At 31.1% G+C, this 16345-nt stretch overlaps 3 protein-coding genes and 1 long non-coding RNA gene across 4 annotated transcripts; 1 reads left to right on the top strand and 3 right to left on the bottom strand.

The window, feature by feature from the left end:
* Positions 1-3587: 3587 nt before the first annotated feature.
* Positions 3588-4177, top strand: LOC129947720 (cuticle protein 16.5-like). Its single transcript, XM_056058382.1, has 2 exons — positions 3588-3722; positions 3776-4177. The coding sequence occupies exons 1-2, from the start codon at positions 3717-3719 to the stop codon at positions 4121-4123; spliced, it is 354 nt and encodes a 117-aa protein (XP_055914357.1). The 5' UTR covers positions 3588-3716; the 3' UTR covers positions 4124-4177.
* A 4478-nt stretch (positions 4178-8655) lies between these two features.
* On the bottom strand, positions 8656-9269 carry LOC129948115 (uncharacterized). The gene is made up of 2 exons (XM_056058964.1): positions 9116-9269; positions 8656-9062 (listed from the first exon to the last, which is right to left on the bottom strand). Exons 1-2 carry the CDS (start codon positions 9119-9121, stop codon positions 8715-8717), a joined length of 354 nt encoding a protein of 117 aa, XP_055914939.1. The 5' UTR covers positions 9122-9269; the 3' UTR covers positions 8656-8714.
* Positions 9270-11740: 2471 nt separating this feature from the next.
* On the bottom strand, positions 11741-12332 carry LOC129948060 (uncharacterized). The gene is made up of 2 exons (XM_056058877.1): positions 12217-12332; positions 11741-12140 (listed from the first exon to the last, which is right to left on the bottom strand). Exons 1-2 carry the CDS (start codon positions 12220-12222, stop codon positions 11811-11813), a joined length of 336 nt encoding a protein of 111 aa, XP_055914852.1. The 5' UTR covers positions 12223-12332; the 3' UTR covers positions 11741-11810.
* A 3117-nt stretch (positions 12333-15449) lies between these two features.
* On the bottom strand, positions 15450-16277 carry LOC129948368 (uncharacterized). Its single transcript, XR_008781864.1, has 3 exons — positions 16048-16277; positions 15781-15956; positions 15450-15703 (listed from the first exon to the last, which is right to left on the bottom strand). It is a non-coding gene; the product is annotated as an uncharacterized LOC129948368 (long non-coding RNA).
* Positions 16278-16345: the final 68 nt, after the last annotated feature.

The raw sequence follows: 16345 nt of genomic DNA, 5'->3' as shown, positions 1-16345 counted from the left end.
GTCCCCTCCATCCCTGACTATAGCACTCGCACACAGGAATGGTTAAAAAGCTCAAGTTGCACCACCTTATATTTTTTCAAAATCGCTAACATTTCCTTCGGTTAAGATGAAAAATTGCATTACTCAGTAGTTTTCTGTATAGGCAAAACACATTTTTTCGATCGAGATTACATAAAGCTTTTTGGATGTGTGTAAATTTAAAAAGAAAAACCTGGATATTCCCGTAGTGTTTGGAGTTTAACAATTCTAAGTCCAATGATTTAAAATCTTCATGTAATTTAGTTGGTGATTTTTTATGATACTGATAACAATATTGGCGACCTATACTCAGATTTCTCACACCTAAATGAGTTTTCTCTAACAGTAAACCATATTGTATTATAGAAACCAGGCAAAATGTGTCCAGATATTTGGAAGTAATTCAGGAAGAATTACCTATTTAACCATTCTTGCTGAGAACATTTCCCTGTTATTCCTCTTTGTTTAGTTTATTTAAATAATAAACATTTAATTTTTCTGCAATATTCCTTAAAGATCAAAACCAAAGTCATTTAATAATAACTCTAGAGTTTACGCATTTTTAAAAGACCTTGCATTGATCTACCTTGATCGTCAACAAAATTAATATGATCTTAAAAACAGAGATTTGTATTGAAGATAACTCCATGATCTTTGTTAGTTGCAACCTTAGAAGTAATTGATCAAAACATTTGTTTTCAAGACATTTTTAAAATCATATACATATATCTGAGAATAATTTAACATTATTGGCGTACAATAATTAACAGGAGTGGCCCTAAATGACTACCATGTGGTTAACCTGATAACACTCTTTTTAATTTTGAGAAAAACCCATCGATGTGAAACACTTGTTTTCTATCAGACAATTAAGAACCTAACCATTTTATAAAATTGGGATTGAAGCCCAAATTTGCAAATTTTGCAAAAGTAATCTATGGTGAACATGATCAAATGACTTCACAAAATCAGTATACATAACATCAGTAAACAAAACATTAATTTCGTCAAAACAGAAATTAGTAAAAGTACAAAGACTTGTACTAGTTGAGCGACCTTTAACAAATCCATGTTCTTTGGGAGACTGTCAATTTTTAACAGCTAAATAGAGAGTTACTCAGTGATGATTTTTTCAGGATCTGTAATTTTTCACCAAATATGGAATATATAAAAATTCCAGATGAAATTCAGTTTCAGTTTCAGTTTATTTATTTATAACGCTTACACAGTAAGATAATAGATATCTTATAAATTAGTGAAAGCCTATGACTTAACTTTATATAACAATTCAATTTTTAAAAAAATACGGTAAGAAAATAATATAAAATTAAATTATATACAAAAAAAGAAAGAAAATAACAATAATTTATAAATAAAATATAAATTGTCAATAAAATAGAAATAATAGAAATACAAGAAGGAAAAGATAGTTAAGTTAGTTAAAGTTAAGAAGAGAAGATAGTTCATTAAGTTAAGTTAGTTGCTTTGGTTCGAAAAGAAGATTTTAATACTTTTTTGGAAAATATGTATATCACTTATATCCCGCAAATGAGTTGGAAGTGAGTTCCAGAGGCGACATGCAGCGATGAAAAATTGCCTTTCTGAGGTCAAACACGAAAAGCGTGGCAAAATTACCGATGTCGATCTATTCGATGTTGACATTCTGATTTTTTCAAACAGATAAGTTGGTTGGCGTGTTTTCAAGATTTTAAAAAACAGTATCAATGTTCGAAGCTTCATAAAGTCATTAAAAGGCATACTAAGCAGAATCTCTTGCAAATGTGAAATATGGTAGTACCTTCTTAAGCCAAAGATGTATCGAATGATACTATTGAATGCTATGTTTAATTTATGTTTGCTGATGGAATCGCAGTTGTAAAAAATTTCGCATCCATGAGTGAGAACAGGTATTACAAGGGTCCTTGCAAGCATTAGTCTGGTTTTAAATGGAGTGATGTTTTGGGCGGTCCACAGCGTTCTAAGCGTTCCATAAGTTTTACCTACTAATTGGTTGATGTGGTCATTCCAGGTCAATGTTTTATTGAAGATTACTCCTAGATTTTTACTAAAATTTACGAATTCTAATGGATTCTGGTTTAGAAATATGGAAGGAAAGTATGTTAAGTCTAATTCTTTTCTTGATATAACCAGGCATTTACATTTGTTTGCGTTGAGAACCAACCCATTGCACGACGGACGCCCAGTAGACAAAGGACAGCTTTTGTAAATTTGAATGTCATCGGCATAAAAATGTTTTGATACTTCATTTATAATGAAACCGATTTCATTCACATATAATGAGAATAGAAGGGGAGATAAAATTGATCCTTGAGGAACTCCTTGTTGAACCGCAAGAAAATCGGAGAGATTTCCATTTAAGAAAATGGGTTGCTTTCTATCATTCAAAAAGGAAGAAAATAGTTTAATAGCTTCTGAAGATATGTTGAATGTGTGACGCAGTTTATTCAGAAGTATCGAGTGATTCACCATGTCGAAAGCTTTTGAAAAGTCTAATAGGACTAAAAAAGTTACATTATCAATATCGAGTTCAGTCCTTATGTCTTCAATTATTTTAGTTAGTGCCGTTATACAGCTATGGTGCGAACGAAAACCTGATTGAACATCGACTAAAAGGTTATTGCGACTGATGAAGTTGCTTAATTGTTTTTGCATTATCCTTTCACATACCTTAGACAGAAATGGAAGTATTGAAATTGGTCTAAATTCATTGCAGAGAGAGTTTTTGGGGATGGGAAGTTGTTCTTAGCTGCATACAATTATTCAGAAAGTAATATAAATTTTGTATTCTAAAATATTAGAGGAAACAAATATTTTTTTCATTTATAAAAAAACCTTACATCGATGTTTTTTTTTCAAAATTATATTAATTTGGTATCACGTCATATTGATAATATGCAATTAAATTGAAATCGCAAGGGCTAGTAGTTCGTGGAGTATTGAGGGCCAACCGAATTGTTCTTTAATTTTCTGTAGTAAAAAAAACACCCATTCAATTTTTTCGAACGCCCTTACGCATCTTTTGATGTTATGGTTTGTAAAAGAAAACTTTTTTGAAGTTCATATCTCTACAGGTTCTGAGATATGGATGACGAAAATGGTATCCCGAACGTACTTATTTGTGTGCATACACAAAAGTGAAAGACAATGCACTCATTACTGGAAAGTTGAATTATAAATTTTAAATACGAGTAGCTTTGCGTCCTGCACAATTAAGAGTGTCGTATCCTGGTTTAATTTGAATTTAGAATTTTTTTTACACTATTTCTAAATAAATTGAGTTTAGTTCAATTTGGTCAAAATTAACTACAAACATTCATACGTACATATAATATATTCTCTACAATACAACCAAATAAAGAGTAAGTACTAATACAAACTATGAAACAAACCGGACAACATATACTGTTTTGATTAATCTATCAATTGGCAACAATTGGCCACACTTCTGATCTGAAAGACGTGGGACTTCTATTATTAGCAAAACTTGTTTCCATAGGTACAAGTAGACGTTGACACAATAAGAAGGTTACCAAAAATAATAAGTATTCCGGATTATGACTTGCAAAAGATCCAAAAACATCATTGTCATTTGGAGGTATAAATTGTCGTCCAATTGAGATCAATTCATCATTGACCAGTACTTCGTTCTGTCTGAAACAACCAATCTTAAATTCATCATGAAAGTAAGTTGTGTTTACCTGTAGTTTAACAATTTTGTAATTCTTTGATTTTTCAGTTCTTTTTGTGTCTCGCCCTTTGCTTCGCTGCTGCCCAAGCTGGACTTGTTGGAGTACAAAATGCCTTCGCTTACTCTTCTCCCTACAGCACTTACTCTGCTCCTTACACAACTTACTCAGCCGCTGTAGCTCCAGCACCAGCACTCTACAATGCTCCCTTGGCCTACTCTGCATATCCTTCGGTGTACAGCGCAGGATTGAACGCTCCAACTGTGTACAGCACTGCTGGTCTTGGAGTTGCTAGTCCTCTTGTAAGATCTGCTTATGCTGCTCCAACTGTCTACTCTGCTGCTCCAAGTGTCTACTCTGCTGCTCCAGTTTTGGCAAATACTTTGTTGAAGAAGTAAAGAGTCGAAGAACGGATTTGGACTATGTTGAATAAAGAATATTTAAAAATTTAACACTATATGGTACAAATTATTTTTTTACTAAGGAACCATTTTTTTTTAAATTAATTACTTGATATCTAAATTCCGAAGGATTTGAAATATTTCACTTAGATTAATTACACTTATGGCAACGTGAACAAATTTGAGAAAAACAACATCAAATTCAGAGCTTTGGGAGCAGAAATGCATTTTGGGCGAATACAAGTGAATACAAAAATTTGTTAGTTTTGCAGAATATAAAAGGGTTCTTTTTAAGGGAAACAGAAAACTTCTAAATAAAAAATTGTTGGGGGTATAGAACTTTCTGTTTTATACAGCGTGATGCGTTTGACTGTCATGGCAGAAGTATTGAGTTACAGTTAATGCCTCTTGCGAGGAATTGACAAATCCTTCAGGAGTTATTCTTGTCATTTGCACACAGGAATGGTTTAAAGTTTTAAGTCACTAGGCCCAAGTTCTCATTGAACTGTTGCGCCACCTAATTTTGAAAATTTTAAGTCCAATTATTTAGAATCTTCTTATTACCAATATTGGCGAGGTATAATCAGATTCCTCAAACATATCTGATTTATCTCTTCTTTATAATTATGATGTGTTTAGATATCTGAATAATTCACATGAATTTACGAAGACTACGAGTAGATATGATTCGATACCACATATATTGTTAATGCAATGCTAACTCTGTTGGGCACTTCATATTTAATAAATCAAGCTCGGTGATTTGTATAAATCATTGCGAAATAAAGTAGTTCAAGAGGTAAGACACGCAAAAGTACAGTTCTACTCTAACCGTCTAGAACTAAAATCGGATAGTCGTAAAATATGGAACAACCTCCGGTAGCTAGGAATAGGCAAACAAAGAAATAATTTTCCAGCTGAATTGAATATTAATTAGCTAAACAGTAAATTTGTTTCTACACCTATAATAACTCTAAGAGACCATGTATCTCTTAATACCATACCTCCACCTTCTACAGACACTTTGTTCAGTTTCGATTGTGTGAACGCCTTAGACATAGTTGAAAGTTGTATAAGTATAAAGTCAAATGCCACTGGTGCTGATGATTTAAATCCTATTTTCATTAAAGCTATTCTTCCTTTGCTTCTACCCTATTTTACACATGTAATAAATTCAATCCTTACGACTGGCATTTTCCCACATCAATGGAAAAAAGCAAAACTAATTCCCATCCCCAAAAACTCTCTCTGCAATGAATTTAGACCAATTTCAATACTTCCATTTCTGTCTAAGGTATGTGAAAGGATAATGCAAAAACAATTAAGCAACTTCATCAGTCGCAATAACCTTTTAGTCGATGTTCAATCAGGTTTTCGTTCGCACCATAGCTGTATAACGGCACTAACTAAAATAATTGAAGACATAAGGACTGAACTCGATATTGATAATGTAACTTTTTTAGTCCTATTAGACTTTTCAAAAGCTTTCGACATGGTGAATCACTCGATACTTCTGAATAAACTGCGTCACACATTCAACATATCTTCAGAAGCTATTAAACTATTTTCTTCCTTTTTGAATGATAGAAAGCAACCCATTTTCTTAAATGGAAATCTCTCCGATTTTCTTGCGGTTCAACAAGGAGTTCCTCAAGGATCAATTTTATCTCCCCTTCTATTCTCATTATATGTGAATGAAATCGGTTTCATTATAAATGAAGTATCAAAACATTTTTATGCCGATGACATTCAAATTTACAAAAGCTGTCCTTTGTCTACTGGGCGTCCGTCGTGCAATGGGTTGGTTCTCAACGCAAACAAATGTAAATGCCTGGTTATATCAAGAAAAGAATTAGACTTAACATACTTTCCTTCCATATTTCTAAACCAGAATCCATTAGAATTCGTAAATTTTAGTAAAAATCTAGGAGTAATCTTCAATAAAACATTGACCTGGAATGACCACATCAACCAATTAGTAGGTAAAACTTATGGAACGCTTAGAACGCTGTGGACCGCCCAAAACATCACTCCATTTAAAACCAGACTAATGCTTGCAAGGACCCTTGTAATACCTGTTCTCACTCATGGATGCGAAATTTTTTACAACTGCGATTCCATCAGCAAACATAAATTAAACATAGCATTCAATAGTATCATTCGATACATCTTTGGCTTAAGAAGGTACTACCATATTTCACATTTGCAAGAGATTCTGCTTAGTATGCCTTTTAATGACTTTATGAAGCTTCGAACATTGATACTGTTTTTTAAAATCTTGAAAACACGCCAACCAACTTATCTGTTTGAAAAAATCAGAATGTCAACATCGAATAGATCGACATCGGTAATTTTGCCACGCTTTTCGTGTTTGACCTCAGAAAGGCAATTTTTCATCGCTGCATGTCGCCTCTGGAACTCACTTCCAACTCATTTGCGGGATATAAGTGATATACATATTTTCCAAAAAAGTATTAAAATCTTCTTTTCGAACCAAAGCAACTAACTTAACTTAATGAACTATCTTCTCTTCTTAACTTTAACTAACTTAACTATCTTTTCCTTCTTGTATTTCTATTATTTCTATTTTATTGACAATTTATATTTTATTTATAAATTATTGTTATTTTCTTTCTTTTTTTGTATATAATTTAATTTTATATTATTTTCTTACCGTATTTTTTTAAAAATTGAATTGTTATATAAAGTTAAGTCATAGGCTTTCACTAATTTATAAGATATCTATTATCTTACTGTGTAAGCGTTATAAATAAATAAACTGAAACTGAAACTGAATTTCATCTGGAATTTTTATATATTCCATATTTGGTGAAAAATTACAGATCCTGAAAAAATCATCACTGAGTAACTCTCTATTTAGCTGTTAAAAATTGACTGTCTCCCAAAGAACATGGATTTGTTAAAGGTCGCTCAACTAGTACAAGTCTTTGTACTTTTACTAATTTCTGTTTTGACGAAATTAATGTTTTGTTTACTGATGTTATGTATACTGATTTTGTGAAGTCATTTGATCATGTTCACCATAGATTACTTTTGCAAAATTTGCAAATTTGGGCTTCAATCCCAATTTTATAAAATGGTTAGGTTCTTAATTGTCTGATAGAAAACAAGTGTTTCACATCGATGGGTTTTTCTCAAAATTAAAAAGAGTGTTATCAGGTTAACCACATGGTAGTCATTTAGGGCCACTCCTGTTAATTATTGTACGCCAATAATGTTAAATTATTCTCAGATATATGTATATGATTTTAAAAATGTCTTGAAAACAAATGTTTTGATCAATTACTTCTAAGGTTGCAACTAACAAAGATCATGGAGTTATCTTCAATACAAATCTCTGTTTTTAAGATCATATTAATTTTGTTGACGATCAAGGTAGATCAATGCAAGGTCTTTTAAAAATGCGTAAACTCTAGAGTTATTATTAAATGACTTTGGTTTTGATCTTTAAGGAATATTGCAGAAAAATTAAATGTTTATTATTTAAATAAACTAAACAAAGAGGAATAACAGGGAAATGTTCTCAGCAAGAATGGTTAAATAGGTAATTCTTCCTGAATTACTTCCAAATATCTGGACACATTTTGCCTGGTTTCTATAATACAATATGGTTTACTGTTAGAGAAAACTCATTTAGGTGTGAGAAATCTGAGTATAGGTCGCCAATATTGTTATCAGTATCATAAAAAATCACCAACTAAATTACATGAAGATTTTAAATCATTGGACTTAGAATTGTTAAACTCCAAACACTACGGGAATATCCAGGTTTTTCTTTTTAAATTTACACACATCCAAAAAGCTTTATGTAATCTCGATCGAAAAAATGTGTTTTGCCTATACAGAAAACTACTGAGTAATGCAATTTTTCATCTTAACCGAAGGAAATGTTAGCGATTTTGAAAAAATATAAGGTGGTGCAACTTGAGCTTTTTAACCATTCCTGTGTGCGAGTGCTATAGTCAGGGATGGAGGGGACCTACAGTTTTAAGCCAAATCCGAACGGCTAATTTAAAAAAGCACTTTTCGTGACAAGAATAACTCTTGGAGGATTAGTCAATTGCACGCGCGAGGCAGTATCCGTGAAAAAAACTTTATATGACACTTTATAGGGATCGAACCCAAGACCTTTGGCATGACAGTCCAATGCAAGGATTCCTCATGGTCTTGAAAGGTCTTAGCTAACTTGCTGCGATTAAATACTTTGTTTTTCCCGTTAGTTTAGATGTTTTCTCTTCCCCTTAAAAAGCAACATTTATATTCATCAAGACCAAAACATTTTTCTTTTCACTTGTATTTGCCCAAAATGCATTTTTGCTCCCAAAGTTTTGAATTAGATGTTGTTTTTTCTCCAATTGATTCACGTGGTCATAATAATATCATTCCCGAAAAACTCATGTGCAATTAGACTGAGTGAAATATTGCAAATCCTTCGGAATTTGGATATCAACAAATTACTTTTAAAAAAATACGAGTAGTTTCTTAGTAAAAAAATAATTTGTACCATATAGTGTTAAATTTTTAAATATTCTTTATTCAACATAGTCCAAATCCGTTCGTCGACTCTTTACTTCTTCAACAAAGTATTTGTCAAAACTGGAGCAGCAGAGTAGACACTTGGAGCAGCAGAGTAGACAGTTGGAGCAGCATAAGCAGATCTTACAAGAGGACTAGCAACTCCAAGACCAGCGGTGCTGTACACAGTTGGTGCGGTCAATCCTGCGCTATATACGGAAGGATAAGCGGAGTAGGCCAAGGGAGCATTGTAGAGTGCTGGTGCTGGAGCTACAGCGGCTGAGTAAGTTGTGTAAGGAGCAGAGTAAGTGCTGTAGGGAGAAGAGTAAGCGAAAGCATTTTGTACTCCAACAAGTCCAGCTTGGGCAGCAGCGAAGCAAAGGGCGAGACACAAAAAGAACTGAAAAATCAAAGAATTACAAAATTGTTAAACTACAGGTAAACACAACTTACTTTCATGATGGATTTGAGATTGGTTGTTGAAGACAGAACGAAGTACTTGTCAATGATGAATTGATCTCATTTGGACGACAATTTATACCCCCAAATGACAATGATGTTTTTGGATCTTTTGCAAGTCATAATCCGGAACAATTATTATTTTTGGTAACCTTCTTATTGTGTCAACGTCTACTTGTACCTATGGAAACGAGTTTGGCTAGTAATAGAAGTCCCACGTCTTTCAGATCAGAAGTGTGACCAATTGTTGACAATTGATAGATTAATCAAAACAGTATTTTGTCCGGTTGTATGTATGTATGTAGTATGTTGTAGTTTGTATGAATACTTACTTGTAAATCTTATTTTATTTGTTTATATTGTATTTGATAGAGAATATATATATATAAGTTTGTAGTTAATTTTGATCAAATTAAACTTAACTCAATTTATTTAGAAATAGTGTAAACAAAATTCTAAATTCAAATTAAACCAGGATACGACACTTTTAATTGTTCATAACGCAAAGCTACACGTACATCCGTACATTCTTGATGCCGTTTTCGTCGTCCATATCTCAGAACCTGTAGAGATATGAACTTCAAAAAAGTTCATCAAAAGCTGCGTAAGGACTTTCGAAAAAATTGATTGTTTGTTTCCTCTAATATTTTACGAATACAAAATTTATATTACTTTCTGAATAATTGTATGCAGCTAAGAACAACGTTTTTGATATTTGGTAATTTTGAGAAAAATCGAATTAACTGTTTTTGTTTGCAAAAACTTGAAACCTAAACAAAATGCTACTAAAAGTAGGTAAAAAATCAATTTTCGACTCATTTTCGATTTTCGAAAAATACAACATTCAGTTCTTATACAAAATAAGAATCTTCGAAACATAATACGCAAAATTGGTGAAAATTGATGTTCAGTTCGATTTTTTCGAGGAAAGATGATGTTTATTACATTCCATGCAAATTTCGGTTCCTGAAAAGGTCAGTATTTTGTTTATAAGAAAAAAATTAACAAAAATTGGTTTTCGACTAAACATGTCAGGAACAAAAACAGGTATTGAAATTTAACTTATTTTGTCATGAGCGAAATACTGTTCCCTTTCAGTCAATTAAAAAAAATATCAATTGACAACTTTTTTTTTACAAAACGCGAAAAGCTACAAAAACAACAAAAAACTTAAAAAATGATTTGCATTGAGAGAACAAAGAAAAATATCGACTTTAAATGTTTTTTGTTTTTATCCCACATAAAATATAGTTATTAAAATTAGATTCAGAAAAATTGTCAAACGAGCAAGAATGGGAATTAATGACTTGTGGGTAGCACCCGTTTTTGTTTATGTATTAGTTTAAGGAATTCAATATTGTAGGGTCGTAGGTTTTATTTTAAAATGTTATTTGGAAATAGAAGAATGTACCTGTTTATAAGTATAAAAGGATTGAAAGCATGACAGCGTCCTAAAATACTTTTGAATTTTTTAATTAAAGAGACAACAATAAGTCCTTTTCCTTTCTAGGTCGGGTGCATTGAGACTTACCGAATAACACTTTCTATTATTGCTTTCGTGAAAAATGTGTTCCTGGATTAAAATTTTTAAGAGTGCTTTATGTAAAGTAAAGCACATAAAGTTGAAAGCTCTTATTTTGATTTAATGCAGTATTTGGAAACAGAAACTTGCAAATAATAGTCCTGGCATAGAAAGTCAGACTGAATGGATATTGACACATTTGAATGGATAAGCAAATTTGGTATATTTTTTTCCTTATTCAAATGACTGTGCACCCAAACTAAAAAAAAGGAACAACATTTTAATAGGAATCCCAAAAACCCAAAGCCATACATAAGAATATAATCTTTTCTGTATTTTGAGTAAACCGATGACTTGAAAGTGTCGATCCATATTTCGTATCAGACAGCCCAAGAGATTTTCTTTTCAAGTCCTGCAAAATATACAAATCCTTCCCATGTTGTTGATAAGCACAACATTTTTTTTAACTTACACGTTTTTTTATTCAACAAATAAAAATCCTAAATATACATTAAACACAAGTTTAAACTATTTAATAAGCGTTATTTCCAAAAAAATGCATTTTGTTGCAGTAAAATAATGCAAAAAAATGGGTGAGCCTGGGTATGAATACAAATGATACGACAAGGTATTTTCACAGCCTTGAAGGTCCATATCCTACGACATAATGTTGTTATTTTACTTTTTACTCAATGTTTATAACATCAAGACGGAGTTTTCCAGTTTGCTTTTTCTCATTCCGAGTTGAAAAAATTATTTAACTGCACTTATCTTTGGTTTAAATTAGCCCAGTTTGTCCAATTTTTACCCACATCTTCAAATTAAGTATGTTCTCGGAACCAATCAAACCAGAATCAACCATTGATTTTTTCTTTACAACCACAAATATATTTTAAAAAAAAATACATAGAAAAGCTTAAAGGCTTCCCACAAAATACATCCAGACATATATTCTTCTTAAATTCCTAATGTTATCGTAAGTTAATAACTTTTCCTTCCAAATAGACCAATTTCAAGAAGTTGAAGTCTGACTCAAACATTGTCAATAGTTTAGACAGCAAGTAAATGTATAATTCTTAAGTTAAGACAAATACTAATATTTTTCAATTTTTAAATATTCTTTATTTATTTCCAATCACCATTTTCCAAAAATCATTCTTCGATTGTTTACTTCTTTAACAAAGTGTTTGTCAAAACTGGAGCAGCAGAGTAGACACTTGGAGCAGCAGAGTAGACAGTTGGAGAAGCATAATATGCAGATCTAACGAGAGGGCTAGCAACTCCAAGACCAGCAGTGCTGTAAACAGTTGGAGCGTTCAATCCTGCGCTGTATACGGAAGGATATGCAGAGTAGGCCAATGGAGCATTATAAAGTGCTGGGGCTGGAGCTACTGCTGCTGAGTAAGTGGTGTAAGGAGCAGAGTAAGCGAGGGCATTTTGTACTCCTACAAGTCCAGCTTGGGCAGCGGCGAAGCAAAGGGCGAGACACAAAAGGAACTGAAATACAACGAGTTAGAAAATTGTTAAATTTGATTCTGATTTAAATTCTTAATTTTAAAAACTAGCAACTTACTTTCATGATGATTTTAGTTGTTGAAGACAGAACGAAGTACTTGTCAATGATGAATTGATCTCAATTGGACGACAATTTATACCCTCAAAATACAATGGTGTTTTTGGATCTTTTGCAAGTCATAATCCTAGCAAAATCTGTATGTAGTAAACCTTCTTATTGTGTCTGCGTCTACCTACAAAAACCAGTTTAACTTCCCATAGATGTCCCACGTCTTCAAGAAGTGTGACCAGTTGACACTGATGGAAAAGGTGTGTTGTGATAATTTTTTTAATTCTCAATTTCTTTTGATTTGAACTTCATCTTTATTTGTATAGAAGCTGATAAAGCCTTGTAAATTATAATTGAATTAAACTATAGCATTTTTTAAAGGAGTAATTTTTCGAAGAAGTGTAAATGTTAAATCTGAAAATTGCATTCCAGAGTAGGCCTTAAGAATTAATGGGACCTGTAAAATGTATGCAAAATGAAGAACCTCCAAATGTCTACTATGAAATGTCGCGTCGCCGCTATAAAAACAATTAATGTTATAATTAATAAATTTAATAACAATTTTGGGCCTTCTTATTCGAGCAAGTTAAATAATATGCTTTTTTCGCCTGTTAAACAATGAAAGATTTTGGCAAGAACTAAGCAATGATGTTTTTATGCTTGCGAGATGAAATGTTTTGGTTATCTCAAAATTACCATAAGTGCTATTCTTTTTATTGTTCTCACAAAGATGGTGGCACTATTGGCGTTTTGGTTTTGGCTCCACAGAATTATCTGGGAGATCAGATTATATTTGAAGCCCTATAAGACATTAGCTTCCAATCTTATGGGGCTTTCCATGAATAAAATAAATCAATTTATTTTTTATCTAAATCTGTAAAAACACAAATTCCTTAGGTTTTGCATTCTTTTGGGCAAAATAAACTGAGTTTTTTTTTTATTTAAGATCAAATCTACAGATTTGGATTTTTGGAAGATTAACCCTTCTGCACTCCCTGCCTATGACATCCAAACTTTTTTTCACGGGTACTACCTCTTGCGAGGAATTGACAAATTTTCCAAGAGTAGTTCTAGTCATGAAACGTGCCTTCCCAAATTTGCAGCTCGGACTCAGCTTAAAAAAATCTTTAGGTCCCCTCTATCCCTGACAACACTACTCGCACACAGGAATGGTTAAGAGTTGTAATTCACCAGTCCCTAGTTCTCAACGGACTGTTGTGCCACCCTATTTATTTTTATTTATTTATAAACTCTTCTGCGCTTATACTAATACAATTATAAAAAAAAGTTGATTTGGAAATTTGACAGATAAATCGCAATCGTTTACACGTACACGGAATTCCTCAAATACAATGACAAAAAAGAAAAAAACAATTCCAATGGTGTTCCATGCGCCTATAAAAAAATCAATTTATGACGGAAATCTGAATTTACTCATGGAAAATCCCATTATATATTTTTAACTTCCCATAGGAAGTTATTGTAATGGTTCCGGTTTGTCAAATTGAAAATTTTGCCATTTCTCGAAGTTCCAAGGTCCCTAGAGTCGAAATAAAAGATTGTTAGAAAGATGTCTGTGCGTGCGTGTGTACGTTTCGTTGTCCATAGCTCAAGAACCAGAAGTGATATCGATTTCAAATAAATTTTGTTATTCAGATAATAAATTTTGTTAAAATATAATAAATTGTAACGTGATATAAAAGAAGTATATTTTTTGAAAAAAACGATCTAACGGTTTTTTTATAAATCAAAAAAACTGAAAAAAAAATTTGTCACCTCCAAAATTTTACGACTTAAATATGATTTCATCACCAAAACAATTTTGTGCAACGAAGAATAATGTTTTTGACTTCTGATAAAATTTTGAGAAAAATCGAATTGACAGTTTTTTTATAAAAAATAAAAATCCAAAAAAAACATTACTCAAAGTTGGTAAAAATTGAATATCGATTCAAATATCTTTTCAAAAACTTGAAATTTAGGCTTTAATCTTATTTTATCTTATATAAAATATTGTTTTCAACATTCAGAAAAATTTTGAAAAAATCGAATTGACAGTTTTTTTTACATAAAAATAAAACTCAAAAAAAAAAAACAATACTAAAACTTGGTAAAAGTTTGATTTCGACTCAAATATCTTTTCAAAAATTGTAGATATTGACTTTAAATTCTTTCATCTTTAAAAAAAATATTGTTCTTAATATTCAATAAAATTTTGAAAAAAATCGAATCGACAGTTTTTGTACAAAAAATTAAAAATCTAAAAAAAAATTAACAAAAGTTGGTCAAAATTGATTTTCGACTCAAATATCTTTTCAAAAAATTTAAAATATTGGCCTCAAATTAATTTTTTCCTATGAGAAATATTTTTTTCAACATTCAATAAAATTTTGAAAAAAATCGATTTGACAGTTTTTTACAAAAAATAAAACTCTAAAAAAAACAATACTAAAACTTGGTAAAAATTTACTTTCGACTCAAATATCTTTTCAAAAATTGTAGATATTGACTTTAAATTACTTCCATCTTTTAAAAAATATTGTTGTTAACATTCAGTAAAATTTTGAAAAAAAAAACGAATAGACAGTTTTCTTACAAAAAAATAAAAATCTAAAAAAAAAATAACAAAAGTTGGTAAAAATTGATTTTCGATTCAAATATCTTTTCAAAAATTTGAAATATTGGCTTTAAACTAATTTTATCTTATAAGAATTATTGTTTTCAACATTCGATAAAATTTTAAAAAAATCGAACAGTTTTTTTTACAAAAAATAAAACTCTAAAAAAAAAAAACAATACTATAACTTGGTAAAAATGTACTTTCGACTCAAATAGCTTTTCAAAAATTTAAAATATTGGCTTCAAACTTATTTTATTTCATAAAAAATATTGTTTTCGATATTCAGTAATTTTCATATAAAAATCCAACAGTCCGTTTTTTCGTAAAAAATAAAATGTACAATAATAGTACGCAAATTTGGTAAAAATTGATACGAGCACATATAGACAAACTTTTAAGTAAGACAAATCGACAGACGGGATGGGAAGTTATCAGTGTGGGTCGCATCCCAGCCTCTTTTTCATCCAACATTTTATCTTGAGCAAATTCACTTAGCTCCTGAGCTAGCACCGATGCATCAAGTTTATGATCCAATAAATGCACAAGAGCTAAGAAAAACTGATTTTTTACACTTCTATAAGTCTCATAGATTTGTTTATAGAAAATAATTTTATCAATTTTTTTTATTTTACATATAAATATTTAATTACATAAAAATATACATATATTAGGTTATTTTAATTTACTATTGTGAACCTATTCTTAAAGTTGAATAGGTCGAGCTGTTACCGTTGATCGTACAACTTCTATTTTAGGGTTTCCATTTGAATTCGTTAATACACCAATGGCCGTTGTCTTGATTCCTGGAATTAGAACTTGAGAATCAACCAAAGCTGAAAAACTCAACAAAATGCTCGCCACGACACAAAATATTATCTATAGAAGAAGTAAAAAAATTAAATTTTAATGATTAAGTTGTGAAAATAATTTTTTTTTTCAATTTCTATTCAAACCTTAAAATTCATTTTGAAATTTTCGAAAAAGTGTTTTGATTTTAAAATTTGTTTGAAAGTGCTAAGGATGCTCTTCCGTGGTTGAATGATGAAAGAAATAATTGTATCAACAATTTATACACTTCTTCATTTTTCTTTATGCTTTAAATTTAAGTTTCATTTTCATTTGTTTCTTCCTTACCAAGTCATTAAATTGTTTACAAATTCGTTTATAAAGTTTAAACAAAATGTATACAAAAGGGAATGTAAAAAATTAAGTCTACATACGTCATCGATTAGCTCCTTAAAGGTTCATTTTTAGAATATCCGTGGTCAGTATTGCGTAATTTTCGTCACGTCACAGTATTACTTTTTATTTTTGTATATCGGGAGCAATAACCAGCAATATTTTAATGTTCTTTAAATACATTTTTAAACGGTTGTTGGCTTACAACTTTTTTTCAATCAAACAGCTTTGATTCATTGTTTTCAATAACAATTATCACATAAAAGCGGTTCTAAATTGGTTAATCAATTTACATAATGACATAACAGCCTGGGAAAGGAATTGAGTCACACAAAAATA

This window comes from Eupeodes corollae, chromosome 2 (genome assembly GCF_945859685.1).
Source record: "Eupeodes corollae chromosome 2, idEupCoro1.1, whole genome shotgun sequence".
NCBI lineage: Eukaryota > Metazoa > Arthropoda > Insecta > Diptera > Syrphidae > Eupeodes > Eupeodes corollae.
The sequence above is the reverse complement of the archived record's forward strand: the minus strand, read 5'-3'. Positions and strand labels throughout refer to the sequence as shown.